The 18,387-nt window shown below is 37.6% G+C and overlaps 1 protein-coding gene across 2 annotated transcripts; it reads left to right on the forward strand.

Moving 5' to 3' along the window:
- The first annotated feature begins 5,680 nt into the window (after nucleotides 1-5,680).
- LOC143850695 (cytochrome P450 85A1-like) lies at nucleotides 5,681-13,508 on the forward strand. 2 transcript variants are annotated; one of them, XM_077359920.1, is made up of 9 exons: nucleotides 5,681-7,322; nucleotides 8,202-8,523; nucleotides 10,517-10,639; nucleotides 10,717-10,965; nucleotides 11,069-11,155; nucleotides 11,248-11,326; nucleotides 11,768-11,874; nucleotides 12,155-12,279; nucleotides 13,180-13,508. In XM_077359920.1, the coding sequence occupies exons 1-9, from the start codon at nucleotides 7,135-7,137 to the stop codon at nucleotides 13,265-13,267; spliced, it is 1,368 nt and encodes a 455-aa protein (XP_077216035.1). In that variant the 5' UTR covers nucleotides 5,681-7,134; the 3' UTR covers nucleotides 13,268-13,508. The 2 variants fall into 2 exon arrangements, with proteins under 2 accessions (XP_077216035.1, XP_077216034.1); XM_077359919.1 differs by having other exon boundaries at nucleotides 5,685-7,322; nucleotides 10,490-10,639.
- Nucleotides 13,509-18,387: the final 4,879 nt, after the last annotated feature.

Here is an 18,387-nt window from a genome sequence, read left to right on the forward strand (position 1 = left end):
CTTTTTATCCGTATCCGAAACAATAATTAGCAGACCATGAAATGATTATATTAGAGAACAAAACAAGAAAGTGCCTTGCCATACAATAATCTCAGGGTAATAAACCTTCTTTTAATGTTAAAGTATAAAAGATAAATAATGCCTTTCTCCAACAGCTTAAGCTTTTGGAGATGTTGGTAAGTTAATATGGTATCAGAGCCAAAGTTCTTGAGTTCAAACCTCCCAGATAGCAAAAATCCACATGCGATGGTTGGAGTAAAGTGGGACCACATGTGCCACGTGTTTGCCAAGTGGGCAATACGTGCGGGGGAGAGTTACAGTATAAAAGATAAATAAAACCTTTCTCCAACAGCTTAGGGCATGTTCGACAACACTTCTCATTCTCGCCTAAAGAATCGCATGGAAACAGAGTGATGAGAAACTTTAGAAAACGGTTATTTATCGCTTCAAGGAATCCTATTTTTTAGTCGAAAAAAGTAGCAGAAATTTTGGAAACGGACCTTAGCGGGTGACGCAGCCGAACAAGATTTTTGAGATTTTTTTTTGGCTTTCGTCATTCTCCATCCCTAAAAAGGGGAAAAATCCCGTAAAAGAATAGTTGCCAAACATACCCTTAAGCTTTTGGAGAAGTTGGTAAGTTAACATTTAACCAATTTACCAATTTCTAACGTAAATTTAAACATGAAAACTGAGATATTTACTCTAAAATAACAAAAAACAATATTGAAAAGAAAATAAATCTAGTAAAACCTATTTTTCCAAACTTTCACCCTTACGGAGATATAGAATTTTGCCTTTGTTACTCTAGTTCTAATTTGCAAATTTAATAATTTTAAGGTAATCATACTGCAAATGGAATATTAAGGCATCTTTGGAAACCATTAACTATCCCATTATTTTAAAATAAGGAATTTGCTAGGCAATTTCGTGGAAGGCCATTTCGTGGTGAGAGAAGAGCCACCTCACATGAATTAAATGAATAAGACAAAATCTGCTAAAAAGCAAGCCTGTGTGTGGCTGTTCTCTCCTGCAAAAGTGAGCAGCTAAATGGCTTTCTGTGAAATTGCCTAGCAAATCCCTTGATATAAGATTATATGTAGATACTAATCATACTTAACTTCAAAACCATTTGAAATTAATCTTACTTGCAAAAGGGTCATTAAGGCCTCTTTTGGATTTCTATCATTTTGGTCCACAATAAGCCTATCATTTCATATGTCACCCTCATAAGTGTGCTGCATGGGGCTGAATGTTAGATAAATTTCCCTATCAAGTAACACTAAAAACTCTCATGGAAACCCTAGAATGACCAAAAGTAACCCTATAAACTCTCATAGAACCCTAGAATGACCAAAGTCAAAGTGTGCAATTTTTCTTGGTTCTCAAAGATTTTCCCCCCTTGTAAAAGATACCTATCTCATGGACTTCACGAGGCTTGAAAGTTAGCTAAACTAGGCTCAAATAGCCCTAGAAATCTCATGAAATTGAAACACTAGAAATAAAAAGGACGCACGTGGGTGCAGCTGAACCGCACGTGCACAAAAGTAGAGCAATCATATGAAACTCTATTCATGAAGGGATAAGTGTCAAAGGAAGATTTTGTAATGGATTTGTTTGTTGAGAAATGGATAGGTGAATAAATGGGTGGGGACCATCTCACAAGGAAGTGAGAAATTGCCATTATCTCGTCCTATGGGCTTCAATTTCTCGCCACTATTTTAAATTTTAATATGAATCAAGTGAGTCAGCTGTCGAGATGACTGGGTTGACTCAGGGAAGCATGGTTTTCATTGACTCGCTTATTTATTTTAAACGAGAAAGGGCCCACTTACTTGCATGACAAAGTATAGATTTCGGATGGGGCTCACCATTTAGATGTCGATCCTAGCGATTACATCTAATTGAAAGCATAGGATCGTTCAAAAGGTATGCTTCTTAAGTGATGAACGGTGCAGATCACATATTAAAATGAGACCTTTAATTTTGTATCAGCTGCTAGCTATGGAAATTGGATCGAGTTTCTTCGAATCACGCCTTTAATGTTGTCTAAGTCTCAACCGAGTCGGCTAAAAAATTGTGTGAGCTATGAAAATTGGATCGAGTTTCTTCGGATTATGCTTTTAATGCTATCTGGGTCTTAACCGAGTTGGCATGACTCGGTTCGAAAATTGTGTACATTAATCAAATTCTTAGACAATTGGATCGATCTTTTCGAGCATCTGATCGAGTCTCTCTGTGTTACACGTTTAAGAGATCTCGAACGAGTCAACCCGAGTCAGGCTAGTTTTATGAGTTTCCAATCTCTAAACACCCAACTAAACTGCGAGACTGAGTCATTTCTCATGGAATTTTAATTTTGTTTCTCATGCAAACACTGAGATAAGATGTGTAGCATGTTGAAGTGGTATATGGTAAGTAATAAATAAAAATAGATATGTTTGTATATTCTGTATGCAATAGTATAAAAGTAATAATGTTGAAAAGGAGAGGTACGCATCTGTCAAAAAGCACAAAAAAACAAAGGAGAGGCCCTCGTGCAAATGGGCTGACACTGAGAGCCATCTGCTTTATTAATTGAAAGAGAATGCATGTGATGTGGGTAGTAGACATTCTGCCGTTCTCAATGTGTGTTTGTGTGTATCTGTGAAATAAAAATAAAGTGTCCTTTCTTCCGGTTCCCTCCTTACCTTTGGACCCATGCAACTCTCATCAACTCTTATCATTATTCTTACCTACTTTCCATTTCTCTAATTCTTCTCATGGCCCCCTTCAAATTGCCTATGAATTCCTTCAAATTTTTTTATTTTTTTTTCAAATTTAAAACATATATTATCAAGATGTCTTGTTTGCTAGTCCTCTAGACTATCTAATTATCTAGTCCTCGAGCTCGCATCCGTCGGATTGAACCGACACTCAAGTGGGTCCCATCCATTTATTGCTGGATCGTTCGTTTTGAACCGACACTCGTGGATCCCTTTGATTTATCAAGATGTCTTGTTTGCTAGTCCCTCTAGACTATCTAATTATCTAGTCCTCGAGCTCGCATCCGTCGGATTGAACCGACACTCGTGGGTCCCTTTGATTTATCAAGATGTCTTGTTTGCTAGTCCCTCTAGACTATCTAATTATCTAGTCCTCGAGCTCGCATCCGTCGGATTGAACCGACACTCAAGTGGGTCCCATCCAGTTATTGATGGATCGTTCGTTTTGAACCGACACTCGTGGGTCCCTTTGATTTATCAAGATGTCTTGTTTGCTAGTCCTCTAGACTATCTAATTATCTAGTCCTCGAGCTCGCATCCGTCGGATTGAACCGACACTCAAGTGGGTCCCATCCATTTATTGGTGGATCGTTCGTTTTGAACCGACACTCGTGGGTCCCTTTGATTTATCAAGATGTCTTGTTTTCTAGTCCTCCAGACTATCTAATTATCTAGTCCTCGAGCTCGCATCCGTCGGATTGAACCGACACTCAAGTGGGTCCCATCCATTTATTGGTGGATAGTTCGTTTTGAACCGACACTCAAGTGGGTCCCTTTGATTTATTGGTGGATTGTTCATTTGGACTGATAGGAACCTAGAGGACCACCTAATTTAGTAGTCTTGAAGACCATAGTCCCTCTCCACTTTGGATATACCGTAAGCATTACCGAGTACTAAAGATACTCGAGAAAGGATACGGAACTTGTAGACCCCAATTCCAGGGCACCTGACACAACACGAGTGTGGCACGTGGGCATGATTTAATAATTCTTAGTGTCACATCATTCCGTAGATGGGTATGTGACATCACAAGGCCTCTATGGCCTACTTTTGGGCATATAAGGCCCTTGAGTTCCATTCGGGGCATATCGACATACCCCAAATTGATACTATGGTTGTTTTTGGTAAGCTCGATTGAACCCACAACTGTAAGGGTTAGAATTTAAGACCAATGGCCATAGATTTCTTCAAAACCTACTTTTTAGAGGGTTAAACTCAATACTAAGGTTGAAACTTGTGTGGGGTTTTGCCTGACCTGCATCAACCCTGCCTGAAAATACCCTGGGTTGGAATCAGAAATCATGGGTCTTGGGATGTGTCGGTTTTCAAGCCCCGAAAGAAGACCAATTTCTTATAAGTGTACTTTGAATTTCTTTATTATCTTTTGAATAAAGAGAAAAATGTTCCTGTGCTGCAGCGCAAGGAGCTTCCCTGTGCTTTAGTAGCTTATAAAGCCTCCCATTCGTCACTTTTTATGGACCCGTAAAGGTGGACCCGCTATACGAACCAATGGGAGGCTTTATAAGCCACTAAAGCGCTGCTCCCTGCGCTGTAGAATGGGAACACTTTCCTCCTTGAATAAAATGACAAATTATTTTCCAATATAGACATAATTGCTTTCATTGAGGTGGTTAGGGTTGTGATGTGAAAATGTAGTTTCCTTTTTAAGTTTATGCATTTGATGACTTAAATTTAAAGATTTTTAGTGCAAAGGTTTGTTGTCTTCCACAATCTTTGAAATTAGTCACTATCGTAAGTTAAACATTCAAAGCCCGGCCCGGCCAGAGATAATTGCTCGGGTAGGGTAGGGTTCTTGAAAACCTGACCCACCAAACGCGAGTTGCAAACACTAGTCATTTCAATCAACTAACTACCTTAAGGTGATCAATTTATGAGTCTAATAATGAGATGGGTGCACTTCACCAAAATCACCAGCATTGGATCTTGGAAGAGAGCTCTCTTTGCCTAACATACCTAATTTGCTCCTTATCCATCCTCTCAACTTATCACCTTAAGATGGTCAACTTGTTCTTCTCTCTCTGTCTGTCTCTTACAAATGATGGAGAAAGTTTGGTAATTCATAGTAAGGAAAGATAGGAGGAAGGATGAAACAAAAGAGATATTTGTTCAAAATAAACAAATGGGGACTGCATCTTCACCTAAGGATCTCTAACATGGGTCCATGCCCTTGTTCAAGTCTCTATCCAAATCACCTTTTTTATGCACTTCAAGACAAGCCATCCATTTCAATGTAAGTCAAGAAGCACTGTTATAAATAAGAAAAGCTTTAGGAAACAAAATAGTCTCCCGTTTAAGCTAATCTACAAAAATGCCTAAAGATAACAAGTAAAATGCTTACATGTAGACTATAGACTTCCTCCACAATGATCAGTGTACCCCTCAAATTTCCATTCTGAAACCCAAATGGGCTGTTTGGTTTCTGGATAGTAGAGCAGATGATTACAATTCAATCATTCAGTGCATTGGAAATTGTTATGAAAAACTAGGGGTGCAACTTGGGTCGGGCTCAACCCAAATCCGACGGGTTCAACCCAATTTTGGCTTGGGTTGGGTTGGCGTTTCCTCGGGTTGGGTTATGGTTGGAAAAAGCCAACCCGATTTAATTTCAGGTTGGGTTAGGGTTGAGGCCTTGGAAACCCGACCCGACCTCTGTCCTCTAATTGTATCTTGATTTTCTTTGGGTTATTGTATTTTTCTTTTTGGCCCAAGGTGAACCCGAACATACCCAACTCAACCCGACCCGAATTCGGATTAGATGGGTTGGGTTAGGGTTGAGAGATTTAGAGGCAGGTTGGGTTATGGTTGACCATCCTCAACCCAAGGCTCAGGTTGGGTTGGGTTAGGGTTGCGGGAATGCTATCTCGGGTTGGGTTAGGGTTGGCCTCAACCAAATCCAACCCAACCCAAGTTTCACCCTTATGAAAAACCCTCAGATAAAAAACTGTGATTTCAATGGCAAAGCAAAACGAAAGAACCAAACACAAGCAAATGTACAAAGACGCAAAGATTTACATGGTTCAACAGAGCACATCCACAGCAAAGGCGACGAGAAAATCCACGATTACAAGAGAAAATCAGTATCTCTCACCAAAACTCCAAGAAATCCTGGTACACCCTTTTGTCCCTCTATTGGGCTCTCAATCCTCTTCTTAGACAAGAATTGAAAATAAGCCCTAAACCTCCTTTATATAAAGCGGGCCAAAACTTTCTCAAGAGTCAAATCGGACTGAAATCATTTTAAAAACGGGCGGGGCCAAGCCGACGGGACGCATCCGGGTTGCACACAATATTCCGGACACCAACCGGAGTTAATTCAAGACACCCAACTCAACAGATATCCAAAGGGAAATTTCTTACACAAAATTATGTGGAAGTCTTTCTTCTTGGTATTGGCTTCATGTCATCCACAGCTTCAGTGAAGAACACAATACACAAAGTTCCAAATTTGAAGTAATATTACTTCAAAGTGAAGGGTAACTTTGTACACCCATTTTATGTAAAATATTTTTTCTTACTTCTGAATTTTCTATCCTGAGCTTCATATTGTCAAGAACAGACAAAATTCAGTTCTGCCATTTTACTTTTCTTGTAAACCCAAGGGCAATTTGGTAATCCCACATCTTTGCAAATCTATCCTGCTCAAACTGTCAACAATAGTACAAAATCCAATCTTGCAGTTAAAAGGAAGCAGCATCTCTCTCTCTCTCTCTCTCTCCACAAGTTCACATGAGATTAGCATATCTTGTGGCAGGCATGTGGAGGGAGGACTGTTTACTTTTCTTCCTGCACTCATAGGGTGGTGGCCATGTGCCACTTCACTAGTGGGCATTTCTTCTCACATTTCAATGTCCAAATCATGAAATAGCTATAACATATAATCATTCATTTCTTTAGTCTATTTTTTAGCCATCAACATCCATTCATGCATGGGATCTTTGGCCAAGATTTCGCCTCTAATTTATTTTAACTTGGGCCAATATTTCTGTCAAAATCCCCACTGTATTTGTTTTCATCTTTGGTCAAAGATTTCTACCAAAATTTCTGCTCATCTTTGGTGGATTTCTGCTTGGCTGTTACAAGATTCTTGGCCATAACTTTTGTCATAATTTCATACAGGTAATTTTCCTTTCCTAGGCAGTTTTTAATAGCATTCTTTGACCTATGTTTAGAAATAGTGGTATATGGTTGGTCGGTGTGCTTTTCCTTGTATAGCAGCCTATGGGCCTATAAATTTGTAGCCCTGCTTGAAACATACCAACCCATTCCATTTTACAGTTTTTGTGAAGTGGGGTTGAGCTTCCTTGGGAGTAGAAACCCATTTCATTTTACAGTTTTTGTGAAGTATCAGCAATGGTCGTCTTTGTGGTGGTTTTAGCTGTGGTTTTGGGCTTGTGTATGTGCACTGCCCTGTTGAGATGGAATGAGGTGAGATATAGCAAGAAGGGTCTGCCTCCAGGGACTATGGGATGGCCAGTCTTTGGGGAGACTGCAGATTTTCTTAAGCAAGGGCCAAACTTCATGAAAAACCAGAGAACAAGGTGAGTTTGATGGTTTTTGGGTTATGGTTTTAGGTGATTTTTGTTGGTTTTTCTTTGTAGTATTGATGCTATCCATCCTTGAAAATGTCTAGAACTTGTAGTCCATTGTAATGCATGTAGATAGCACTAGTTTTTAATTTTTTCTTCTCCTTCCTGGTTTGAGCTGTGTTTGAATATTGGTAGTTTTCTGGTTTATGCTTTTTCTTGAGATGCGTAATGTTTATTAGACATGAAACTTTTGCTGTATTAAAGGTGGGTTGTCTAGTTACAGTGGTTTTGGTACAAAGTAGTTTGTCTTGTTTAAACCATTTCCTAGTATGAATGACTCTTAAAAGAGTTCCCCTAGGTATTATAAGTGGTTTCTGGTACTTGATGTTGCATGTCTATTCTTTTGGCTTCTATTTTCACTAGCTACTTTGGCCTTGCTTCCCCTCAGTGAAACAACAACTCTTAGGATACAAGGAGGCAGAATATTTCCTACTTGTTTGAGCTGATTTTAGCCTCAATCCCCTTTCTAAATTTAGTTAGGGGTTGAGACTCTAGCTTGATTGTTTAAGGATTTGTTCTTCCCCTTGAGGTTGGAGCCTCAATTCCACCTACCAAAAATAAACATATTGAAATAGTTTTTCCTTTCACTGTTGTCACTAGCTCAATTTGATTTTACTTATCAAGTGAAACTGAAAAAAACTAGCTCAATTAGAGATAAACTGTTGATTCTTTGTAGATGTTTTAAATCATGAAATTCTCAAACAGAACCACTAGTCTTCAGTGAGAGAATTCAGCTAGCTGCATTTTAACATCTATTTCTAATTACTTGCACTTTCTTTTATTTTAGCATAAATTTCTCTAATTTAAAATCATTTCTTTTTCTTTGAACAGGTATGGGAATTTGTTCAAATCTCACATCTTGGGCTGTCCTACAGTTGTCTCCATGGATCCAGAACTCAACAGATACATCCTCATGAATGAAGGGAAAGGCCTTGTTCCTGGTTACCCACAATCTATGTTGGATATTTTAGGGAAATGCAACATTGCGGCCGTGCACGGTTCCCTTCATAAAACCATGAGAGGGGCTATGCTTTCTCTCATCAATCCTACCATGATTAAAGACCAGATTTTGCCAAAGATTGATCAATTTATGAGATTCCATGTCAGCAACTGGAATGAAAAAATTATCAACATCCAGGATAAAACCAAAGAGGTTAGTATACTGACTCTTCAAAACACAAACAACAAGTGAAAGCACACTAGTGAGTCACAACTCACAACACGTCAGTCCTTTGTCATAGTCTACATTGAGCTTCAAAACCCATAAAAAAAAAGAAAGTAGAATACAAAACTCACCATCCTTGTTCCTCTGCAATATTTTACTGTCACTATTAAAATCCAGAGAAAAAAAAAGGTATCCAAGAATCACACTTACTCTTTGTTTAAATAAAAACTCAAGAAAAAGGGAAAAGAAAATGTTAAAGTTTTGCTAGCATTTACAGGGAGGATAAAAGCATAGAAATATAGAAAACTATAATCCAAGAGTTTTAGTTCTAGTTAGTTCTTTACAATTTAGAGTTACATCCAACCTAGAAAGAAATAACACAATATCCAAAATCACAATCAGTCTCTTCTAAAATTTTCAGTTAGATTAAAAGGTTATACACAACCATGAACGTAGAAATCCCAATTTTTTTCTGTCTAAACTTATGGTTAAGGTTCTAAGGAAAAATAACCAAAAGACCCCCCACGAAAATCTCTACTTCTCTAGTATTTTTTTCATTAATCTTCAACCCCATGTGAAATAGACTGGAGACAAGGGATTTGCTAGCGTCCATCGCAGAAGGCATTTCGCAGATGGGCTTTTGCATTTGAGAACAGCCACCTCAAGAATGAAGACAAAATTTGCCGAAAAGTGAAACTGTGTGGCCCCTCACATGCAACAGACCATCCTCGAAATGCCTTGTGCGATATACACTAGCAAATCCCATAAAAAAAAAGTTAAAGATAGAGATTTTCAAAATGGTATTGGAATATTAAATGAATTTTCACTAGTTATATTTATAATAGAAAAACAATTTTCAAACAGGGCCGGTCGACCGGGAGTTCTTAGTCGACCGCGGATTGGTTACTGGAAACTTAAATAATTACCAGAAAGGCATGGCCGGTCAACCGCGGTAGCCCCGGTAGACCGCGGTAGTTCTTGTCGACCACGGTTCTTTGGATCGAAAAAAATTAAAAGTCCAGAAGCCTGTCTGCGAGCGACCGCCGCTGTTCAAAAATATATCCATTGGGAGAAAATTTCCTTGTCTTTTCACTTCCGTTTTTCAACCTTCTTTCGTGTCTTTTTCTTCCCAACAGTCATGGATGAATCTTAAACTCAAGGGACACTTTATTGATAAATAAAAAATGGTTGAATTGCAAAGAATTGCGATTGAATGGCCATTATTCAAATCAATCCAAGAGATATCTTGAAGAGATGTTTCTTAATGAATAGACATCTAATGCTCTATAGAAAGAGCATAAATCTGTTTTTTGAATACACAGAAAAACAGTTATTACTGTACATTTTCTATCTTCTCTTGCAATCTCCTACTTTGTTGTTTTCTCAAAGTTTGGTCTACGTAAAAACAGTGCACTAAAGACTGTTTTCTGCAGAAACAATTTTAGTATTTTTCTCTAAGGCTTGAAGTTCTTAAAAGGCATTTTGGGTTTGATTCCGCTTGCGCAAAGCGTCATCAAACATTTGTAGGATTTTCCTACAAAGCTTCATTGTTTCTTGGAGGCAATTCGCAGATCCCCTTTGCACACAATTGGTGAGGGCAAAATTTGTCTTAAGGAAAGCGATTACGCGCCTTGAAGCAAATCTACAGAATTCTATCTTCCCGACATTCCCACCAACAAAAGATGTTTCTTATTATCTGTTATAATTTACATTAAGGCTCTGTTTCTTTCGACGTAAACTTTGTTTTATGTTGTAAAAATGAACATAAAACAAATTTTACGAACAGAGTCTAAGCAATAGTCCAAGGCCTAGTCAAAATAGCCTCTGGTGAAATTACTAATACTTTCAAAATCCAGAAAAAAAAAAAAAAAAACTCTAACGCATAGGATAAAAAAGAAGAAAAACAATCCTTTTGGTTTTCTAAATTTATCGATGTTTCTGTTCTTTCGCTCAGATGGCAATGCTCTTGTCGCTGAAACAGCTTGCTGGTATTGAATCTGGCTCTTTGTCTGAAACCTTCAAGCCAGAGTTCTACAAACTTGTTCTTGGAACTCTGTCTTTGCCCATCGACCTTCCAGGCACGAATTATCATCGGGGCTTCCAGGTAAATTTGTATTTTAATCTCCTCTCAAGATATTTTTCTTAAACTCTGGTTTAACTTCCAATTGAAATTTTCTTTAGGCAAGGAAAAAGATTACGAGCATATTGAGAGAAATCATAGAACAAAGAAGGGCTTCTCCAAGTATCCAAAATGACATGCTTGATTCTTTACTGAGAATTGACAACAACTCAAAATTCGAACTATCTGATGAAGAGATTATTGATCTAATCATTACTATCCTGTATTCTGGTTATGAGACTGTTTCTACAACTTCCATGATGACAGTCAAATATCTCCATGATCATCCAAGAGTACTTGAAGAACTAAGGGTATTAATCTGCAATTCAAATTGAGTTCAGTGTTCCCTTATTCCTTCGTTCTCCTTCTTATTCTTTATTTACAATTCTGATTCTGAACTGACTTTACTTCTAGAGAGAACATTTGGAGATCAGAAAAGGCAAGGCACCCGATGATGCAATCAACTGGAATGACTACAAATCCATGACTTTCACGCGTTCTGTAAGAAATTGAACATGACACTTGGTTCAACTGATCAGACTGCATACAAAAAACATAACAATCTAAATTAAGTTCTCATGTTTTTTTTGCAGGTAATCTTTGAGACCATGAGACTAGCCACAATTGTTAATGGGGTGTTGAGGAAAACAACCCTAGATATGGAAATGAAAGGTGGGCTTAGGAAACAGTATTCTTTTATTAGTTTTTATCTTGTGAGTGAAATTCTATGCATCTCTGCTTATGAAACTTATTGGTTATGCATAACGATCTTTATTGGCTCATGAGACGTATTTTAATCTGGATAGTTTTTTTTAAACTCCCTAAATTTCAGAAAACTGATTTGAAGTTGTGTTTGACAAATTCCTAAGCATCTTTTTTTTTCTAAAACCCCCAGTTTTTTTTTTTTTTTTGTCTGGATAGGTTTTTGAAACTCTCTAAATTTCAGAAAACTAATTTGGAGTTGTCTTTGACAAATTCCTAAGCATCTTTTTTTCTAAAACCCCCAGTTTTTATTTTGGTCTGGAAACAACTTACAGTTATATTCATATTCTTTTTTGTAAGCTATAACTCAAATCAGATAACTGATATTTGTGTTTAACCTTTCTTTTTCAGGATTTGTTATTCCAAAAGGGTGGAAAATATATGTCTACACGAGGGAGCTAAACTACGACCCGTTTCTATACCCCGACCCTTTAACCTTCAATCCTTGGAGATGGCAGGTTTGTGAGTAGCACTAATTTCCTGGCAAAAGTTCATTAATGTAATTTCTGCCATTATTTATATGAAAGATTCTTTTATGTAATGTCTAATAACACTTACTTGGTCAAGACCTCACCCAAGGCAAAACTAAGTCAATCGTACGAGTCATTGATTTGACTCAGTAATCATACACTACATTCCACATCTTTGCTGTTTAAACACCAAAAGCTATCGATTTTCAAAAGTGAACTTTAAGTCATTTCCCCCCACTAATGAAAGCATCCCTTATTACTAATGCAGGATAAAAGCTTGGAGTCTCAGCAGTATTTCATGATGTTTGGAGGAGGAAGCAGGCTTTGTCCTGGGAAGGAACTCGGGATAGCGGAAATTGCAATTTTCCTTCACTACTTCGTGACTAGATACAGGTTGGAAATATAATTTGCATGTTTAGTTTTTCTTTGATATATAGAGTGCTACTACTTAGGAACATGCATTAAACATTTTCTATAACTTGTAAGCACAGTCGCTCTTCATAACTTATTTATCTTTTCCACAAGTTTCTGTCATAGATTTCTTGTCAAATAGCCATTGTGAGTAACCAACCAATACGCCAAAAGCCCTACGACTGATGGAACACATTAGATTAAGCCTTTTATACCATAGTTTCAAATTTCAGCCAAAATATTTCGGTTTCAGTTTGTAATGAAACCAAAAGTACATTGAATGGGTTTTTTACATGATCTCGGCGAAATTTCGCCGAAATTTTTAAGATTTCAACCGAAATTGTTGAAATTATACCATAGTTTTTAAGTTTCAGCCGAAATATTTCGGTTTCAGGTTGGAACAAAACCGAAAGTACATTGAATAGGTTTTTTACTGGATCTCAGCGAAATTTTGCTAAAATTTATAAGATCTCCACTGAAATTTTAAGATTTCCACCGAAATTGCTGATACCGAAATTGCTGATACCGAAATTTTGCAAATTTCCACCAAAATTTTTTTTACAAGATTTTATGTGATTTTGGCAGAAACCGTTTTCAGTTTCGGTGGTGGCCGATACTGACACCAAAACCAACATTTAAAACCTTGCTTTATACCTGTCCCATACCGGGCTGGGTTCCACTTAGTCCCATACCTAGGCAGCCCCCACTCAGGGCCTTAAAATCCATCATCTTAATAACAACCAAACTGACCTTATTGATCCATTCCTATTTTTTGCACCTTGACCTCAGGTCAGAGACAAGGTTAGACACTAGATTTGTATTGCCACCACTTGTTTTCCTCTTCAATCTTAAAGTCCTTTGTGTTACATGTTCTTGATGCAGATGGGAAGAAGTTGGAGGAGACAAGATACTGAAATTCCCAAGAGTTGAAGCACCAAATGGCTTACATGTCAGGGTTTGCAATTACTGAATGCATATGTACAGCAACAAATGATTTATGAAAAAAAAAATGTAGGTTTACAGGCACAAGAATAAAATGAAATTCAAATTTTCCTCTCAATTTTTTCACATGGGCAAAATTAGTGAGAGATTACATGTATGAATGTATCATTTTTCAGGAAAGAATCTTCACATAGGATCATTCTAAATTGCTTTCAAATCTGTACAAAAGTTAAGCTCACATCATTCATTTATCCATTCTCTTTCATAAATGACTTTGCTTTTATATTGATATTCTATTATTAGTTGAAGGCTGGAAGATATGGAAAAGAGAATTTTATTTACAAGATAAGTGATTTTATTTACCATATAATCTTCACATATATTGGAACCTCCTGTATTGCCTTCTTCTGTGGACATTGTCATAGAACATGACCAACTAAGATACTAATATCTTGGGTTCTCTATTGCCATTTTTTTTTTTAAATTTCTATATCTATTATTATTATTATTATTTTATTAGTAATTATGGTTAGGCAAGACCCAAACCAGGAACAGGAAAAAAAGAGAGAAAAGAATTACAAGAGGTTATACAGCATTCCTTCATAATCCTCCTTGAGGATGTCAATGAGAGATGGAGGGAGTAAGTCACTGGAAATGAAATCTCCCTTAATGGGACAATCAATTTTGGAGAGTAAGTCAGCTGCTCTGTTAATTTTGAATCCATAATATTTTTTTCTAATGGCTTCCCAGGCGCTTAGAAAGGGTTATTAATGTATTAGGCATTGTAGGATTAAGATGGCAATCTCCAAGGAATGTAAGGAACTGAGACTTCTTGTTTATTGGCTTTCCAGAATTAATTTTGAATCCAAAACTGATTACTTGACTCAAAATTGCCTCGGGGCTGAATTAATTTTAGATTTTGAGTTAAAAACTGAATATTAGACCTAAAATTAAATGTAATTTTGATTCTAATAATTAGATTTGGACTAAAAATTGAAAAGGAAAGGCAAGTTTTGAATTTAATAATCAATTTTGAGAGTTAATTAAAATTGTTTACTAAGTTTGAGTGGAGCATGTGGATGGACCCATCCACTCACTCCTTAGTAAAATCCTAAAACCTCCCTCTCTCCACTGTCTCTCTTACTTTCTCTCCCTTTATAGGTCATGTTTGGCAACCATGAAAAAATATTTCATGGAATATTTGTTCTCCTAGTGTAAGAGTGAGGGCAGGCAGAGCCGTGAGACAGAATGGTCTGAGGAGGGGGTGAATAAGGTGTGCATGAGTTGGGCCTGGAAAACATGGAAAAGAAAAGAACTTTCTTAAACAGGAATATTTTTTCTCTGTTTCCCAACAGTAACATATGCCCCCCCTCTTGTGAAGTCTCTTGCACTAGCCCCACATAATTCTTTCCCCTTGGATAAACAGTTATTCCATGAATTTTATTTTCACTGTTGCCAAACATGCCCTTAAGGAGTTGAGAAGGATTAAAAAAAACACCATCAAAGGTGGTTGAAAAAAACATGACAGGCTTCATACAAACCTGAACCAAGCAAAACTAATTAACCAGGTAATATATTCCAAACCATAAGATTTTCAAGATGAATTTCAGTCATCAACATTGGTGGCCTTGAAGACTAAGGTTCATTGTTCTTCAATTTTAGAGTAACTTCCTAGTGTATTTCAGATGTTAGTGGTTCCATATATGGTAAAATTTATGGTCCACATGCTCTTAATTGTGGAAGACATGGACCCATATCATTTTGAGGGTCTCAAAGCTCCCATACTGGAAAAGTATGTAAGCTCTGTTTCTTTTGACGTAAAATTGGGTGGAAAAATTGGCGTAAAATTTGTTTATGCCCATTTTAAACTGCTGTCTTTGTTGCTAGAGGAATTTTCTGGAAAAGTTTGAATGAATAATTACTAGCCCAATGAAAGAAGCAGCATGAACTGCTGTCTTTGTTGCTCAAGGGATGGGGAAAACATAGTTGAAATGAAAATCACAGAATTTTTAGACCTTAAACAATAGCACAGAATTCAAATACCTGTCTTTCTATGAAAATCACAACCCAAGTGAGAAATAATTTTGGACATCAAACATATCCGGAATTGTCAGAATAGCATTTGATCGAACGATCGAACCATGCAACCTTCCATCGCTCTCTTTGCACACCAAAACCTCCCAGAGCACAAAATACTTCTCATCCTGCTTGCACTCCTGAAGCACAAAATCCTTCTCGACTTGATTGAACTCCCGAAGCACAGAATTCAACTCAAAATTCTCGTCAATCCGATCTAAATCCTCATCCAATGTGCACTATCAAAGCAACCACAACCTCCCTTCAAAGTTCACCAACATACAAGAATCATGGGGCCTATGCTTTGATACAGTATCAATTACCTCCAAGTCTTTCCACCTATTCTCCTCCACATCATACCCCTTTATCTAAATCCTCCTGTTTCCATGATTACGAGAAGCTTCCCTCTCACATCTGCACAAAACTGGACATATTCATGTTCTATCCCAACCACAGGGCAATGCAGAGGCGTCCACAAGCCAAGAACCGGATCAAAAATGTCAGCCCACGAACCAGAACTAGATGTCAAACCATTGATAGCGTAAATCTTCCCATTCACAACAACAGCAGAAAAGAAGTTCACAGTAGGACTATAGCTCCTCTGGGTAGTCATCATGGGGCCAGAATTCCAACCATGGTTGCCAGAGCGGGAATCGAAGGCTCCCAGGGAAGAATCCTACTCAAGGTTGCTAGAGCGAGAATCGAAGGCTCCCAGGAAGAATCCTGCTTCCTTTCCCAACTATTAGTAATGGCGTCAAAAACCCAGATGTTAGATGAATGAGTGCGATTTCATTAGGACGATTAGGCAAGAGGATGGAGGAACTCTCCATGTCGTCTATTTCAACGGAGAGATTTGAAAAGGGTTCGGCAGTACCAAGGGTGAGGCAGAGCCGTGAGAAAGAACGACCCGAGAAGGTGGTGAAGAGGTGTGAATGAGTTGGGTAAATAGTTATTCCATGAATTTTATTTTCATTGTGAAGTCTCTTGCACTAGCCCTGTATTACCTTCTTTCCCCTTGGGTAAACAGTTATTCCATGAATTTTATTTTCATTGTTGCCAAACATGCCCTAATGGTCTGTTTGGTTGCCAGTAAAATTTAATACCTAGGAAGTTTTTAGTAAAATTTTCGTTCCATCCCATCTTTGGTTGCCTTTTAGCACTAGAATTTTTTTAATCCCACTCTTGTAATGATTGCTTATGAGTATGACATGGACTCCTTGTCCCCTCTTTTTCTTTCCTAGGGAATGATGTCTTTCCTCTCTTTCTCTTTCTTCCCTCTCTCTCATCTCTTCCCATATTTGGTAATGACACCCATAAATTTTGATGGGAATTTTAGGAATTGTAGGAAAGAAAAAAAAAAACCTAGCAAATCCCATTAACTTCACTGTTGGGATTAAAAAGCTCCTAGGAAAAAATATTTACTAGCGATATGAATATTGGTTAGTTATGTTTTGTCATGTATAAAAAAAGTAGGAACTTGTAGAAGTATTCTTGGCTCTTTCGATTTAAAATGGGTATAAACTAATTTTTCTCCACAATTTCCACCCATTTTATGTCCAAAGAAACAGAGCTTTGAATAACAATGAACCTTAGTCTTCAAGGGCACCGAAATTGATGGCTGAAAATTCATCTTGAAAATCCTATGGATTTTAATCTATTACCTGGTTAATTAGATTGCTTGGTTTGGGTTGGACAAACCCTGTTTTTTTTTTGTTTTTTTCCCAATCACCTGCCCCTACCCCTACCCCTCTCTCTCCGCTTACGAAATTAATTTATCATGAAATAAAATTCCTGGTTACCAAACATGGCCTTAATTGTGGTAAACAAATTCAGAGAAAAATTTCTTCATAAGAAATGTTTTTCTTGCTATCCAAACAGGGCCTAAGGAAATAAATCTAGCCCACTTTGGCTGACTTTCAACAACAAAATGCTGTTTTTTTTTTTTTTTTTTGTTGGGAAGAAGTCTCTCCAACACTGCTTTTCTATTTTGGTTCGGGCATCTTAGCTCTCCTCTTAAGCAGATAGACCATACAGGAAAAAGTACAAGTGGGGGTCAATTGTTCGATGATACAAACCATTTATCATTTGGGCCTTGCTATGGATCGGACATGCATCAAAATCTACTTCCATAGGACGTTTCTAACCCTCCAATTTCTTGTCATGAATACAAATTGTTGATTCATTGTTTTATGACAGTATGGGCGATGATATTTTCACTCCCCCTGCAGTACGCATTCGCGCCCCTTTTGACGTGAATTGACATAAAGTTGCACCCGGTTCACGTTATAAGGGGCGCGAATGCGTACTACAAGGGGAGTGAAAATATTTAATGGCTCCAAATTGAGAGGTTGAATTGTACAAGAATTGATTTTGGTACATGAACTATCAATAGCATGGCTTAAGAGACAAATGGTTTAAATCATTGAAAAGCAAAGCTGGGCTCTACTTGTACTTTTGCCCACTCTTTTTTTTTCCTTGGAAAAATATGTGCATCCATCTTATAAGAACTTATAAATAACACTCTCGTAGTAAAAATCTAAAGCAAAATGATAAAACAATCCATCACCCTAATCAATCAATGGATCATAAATTTCCTCCAAATGGGGGTGCAAGACTGAAATAAGAAACTGCATTTGAAATAGATAGTAAATACATGTCCAACAACCATTATTTAGCTAACAGGCTGGTAAGGAATTTTATGCAGGGAGAGGTGCTCTGGTAAGGCAAGAATGTTAAAATCAACTGCATAGTGAAATGTCTACTCTGGTATTATCGGAATCAACGCAAATATCCACCACGATAAACTCAAAAGATCATTATGGTTCAATCTGGATGAGTGCTGGTTCATGGCTCTCAATTGTGGCTTTTATGTTTACTGCCAATAACTCCAAATCAAGAGGGGTGCTATATTAATTTGACCCATAGCAGCTATCTAAACCTGCTCTGATGTTCTTACTGATGCCTTAATTAGGTACGCTCAGTTTGATCAGACCATAGATCTGTGGGCTTGAATTTTAGATGTCGGCAAGGTTAACTCAAGTAGCTCCATGGCTATTGACTCTAATAGTCTTG

The sequence above is a fragment of the Tasmannia lanceolata genome, unplaced genomic scaffold, assembly GCF_043159265.1.
Source record: "Tasmannia lanceolata isolate RefF3 unplaced genomic scaffold, GAP_Taslan_0.1 ptg000018l, whole genome shotgun sequence".
NCBI classification, from domain to species: domain Eukaryota; kingdom Viridiplantae; phylum Streptophyta; class Magnoliopsida; order Canellales; family Winteraceae; genus Tasmannia; species Tasmannia lanceolata.

Excerpts from the sequence above, each read along its gene's own strand:
- LOC143850695 (XM_077359919.1), top strand. The coding sequence starts at position 7,135 with ATGGTCGTCTTTGTGGTGGTTTTAGCTGTGGTTTTGGGCTTGTGTATG. Across the intron at positions 8,524-10,489 it reads TCCAGGATAAAACCAAAGAG|ATGGCAATGCTCTTGTCGCT; the intron begins GTTAGTATACTG and ends TCTTTCGCTCAG. Across the intron at positions 11,875-12,154 it reads TCAATCCTTGGAGATGGCAG|GATAAAAGCTTGGAGTCTCA; the intron begins GTTTGTGAGTAG and ends TTACTAATGCAG.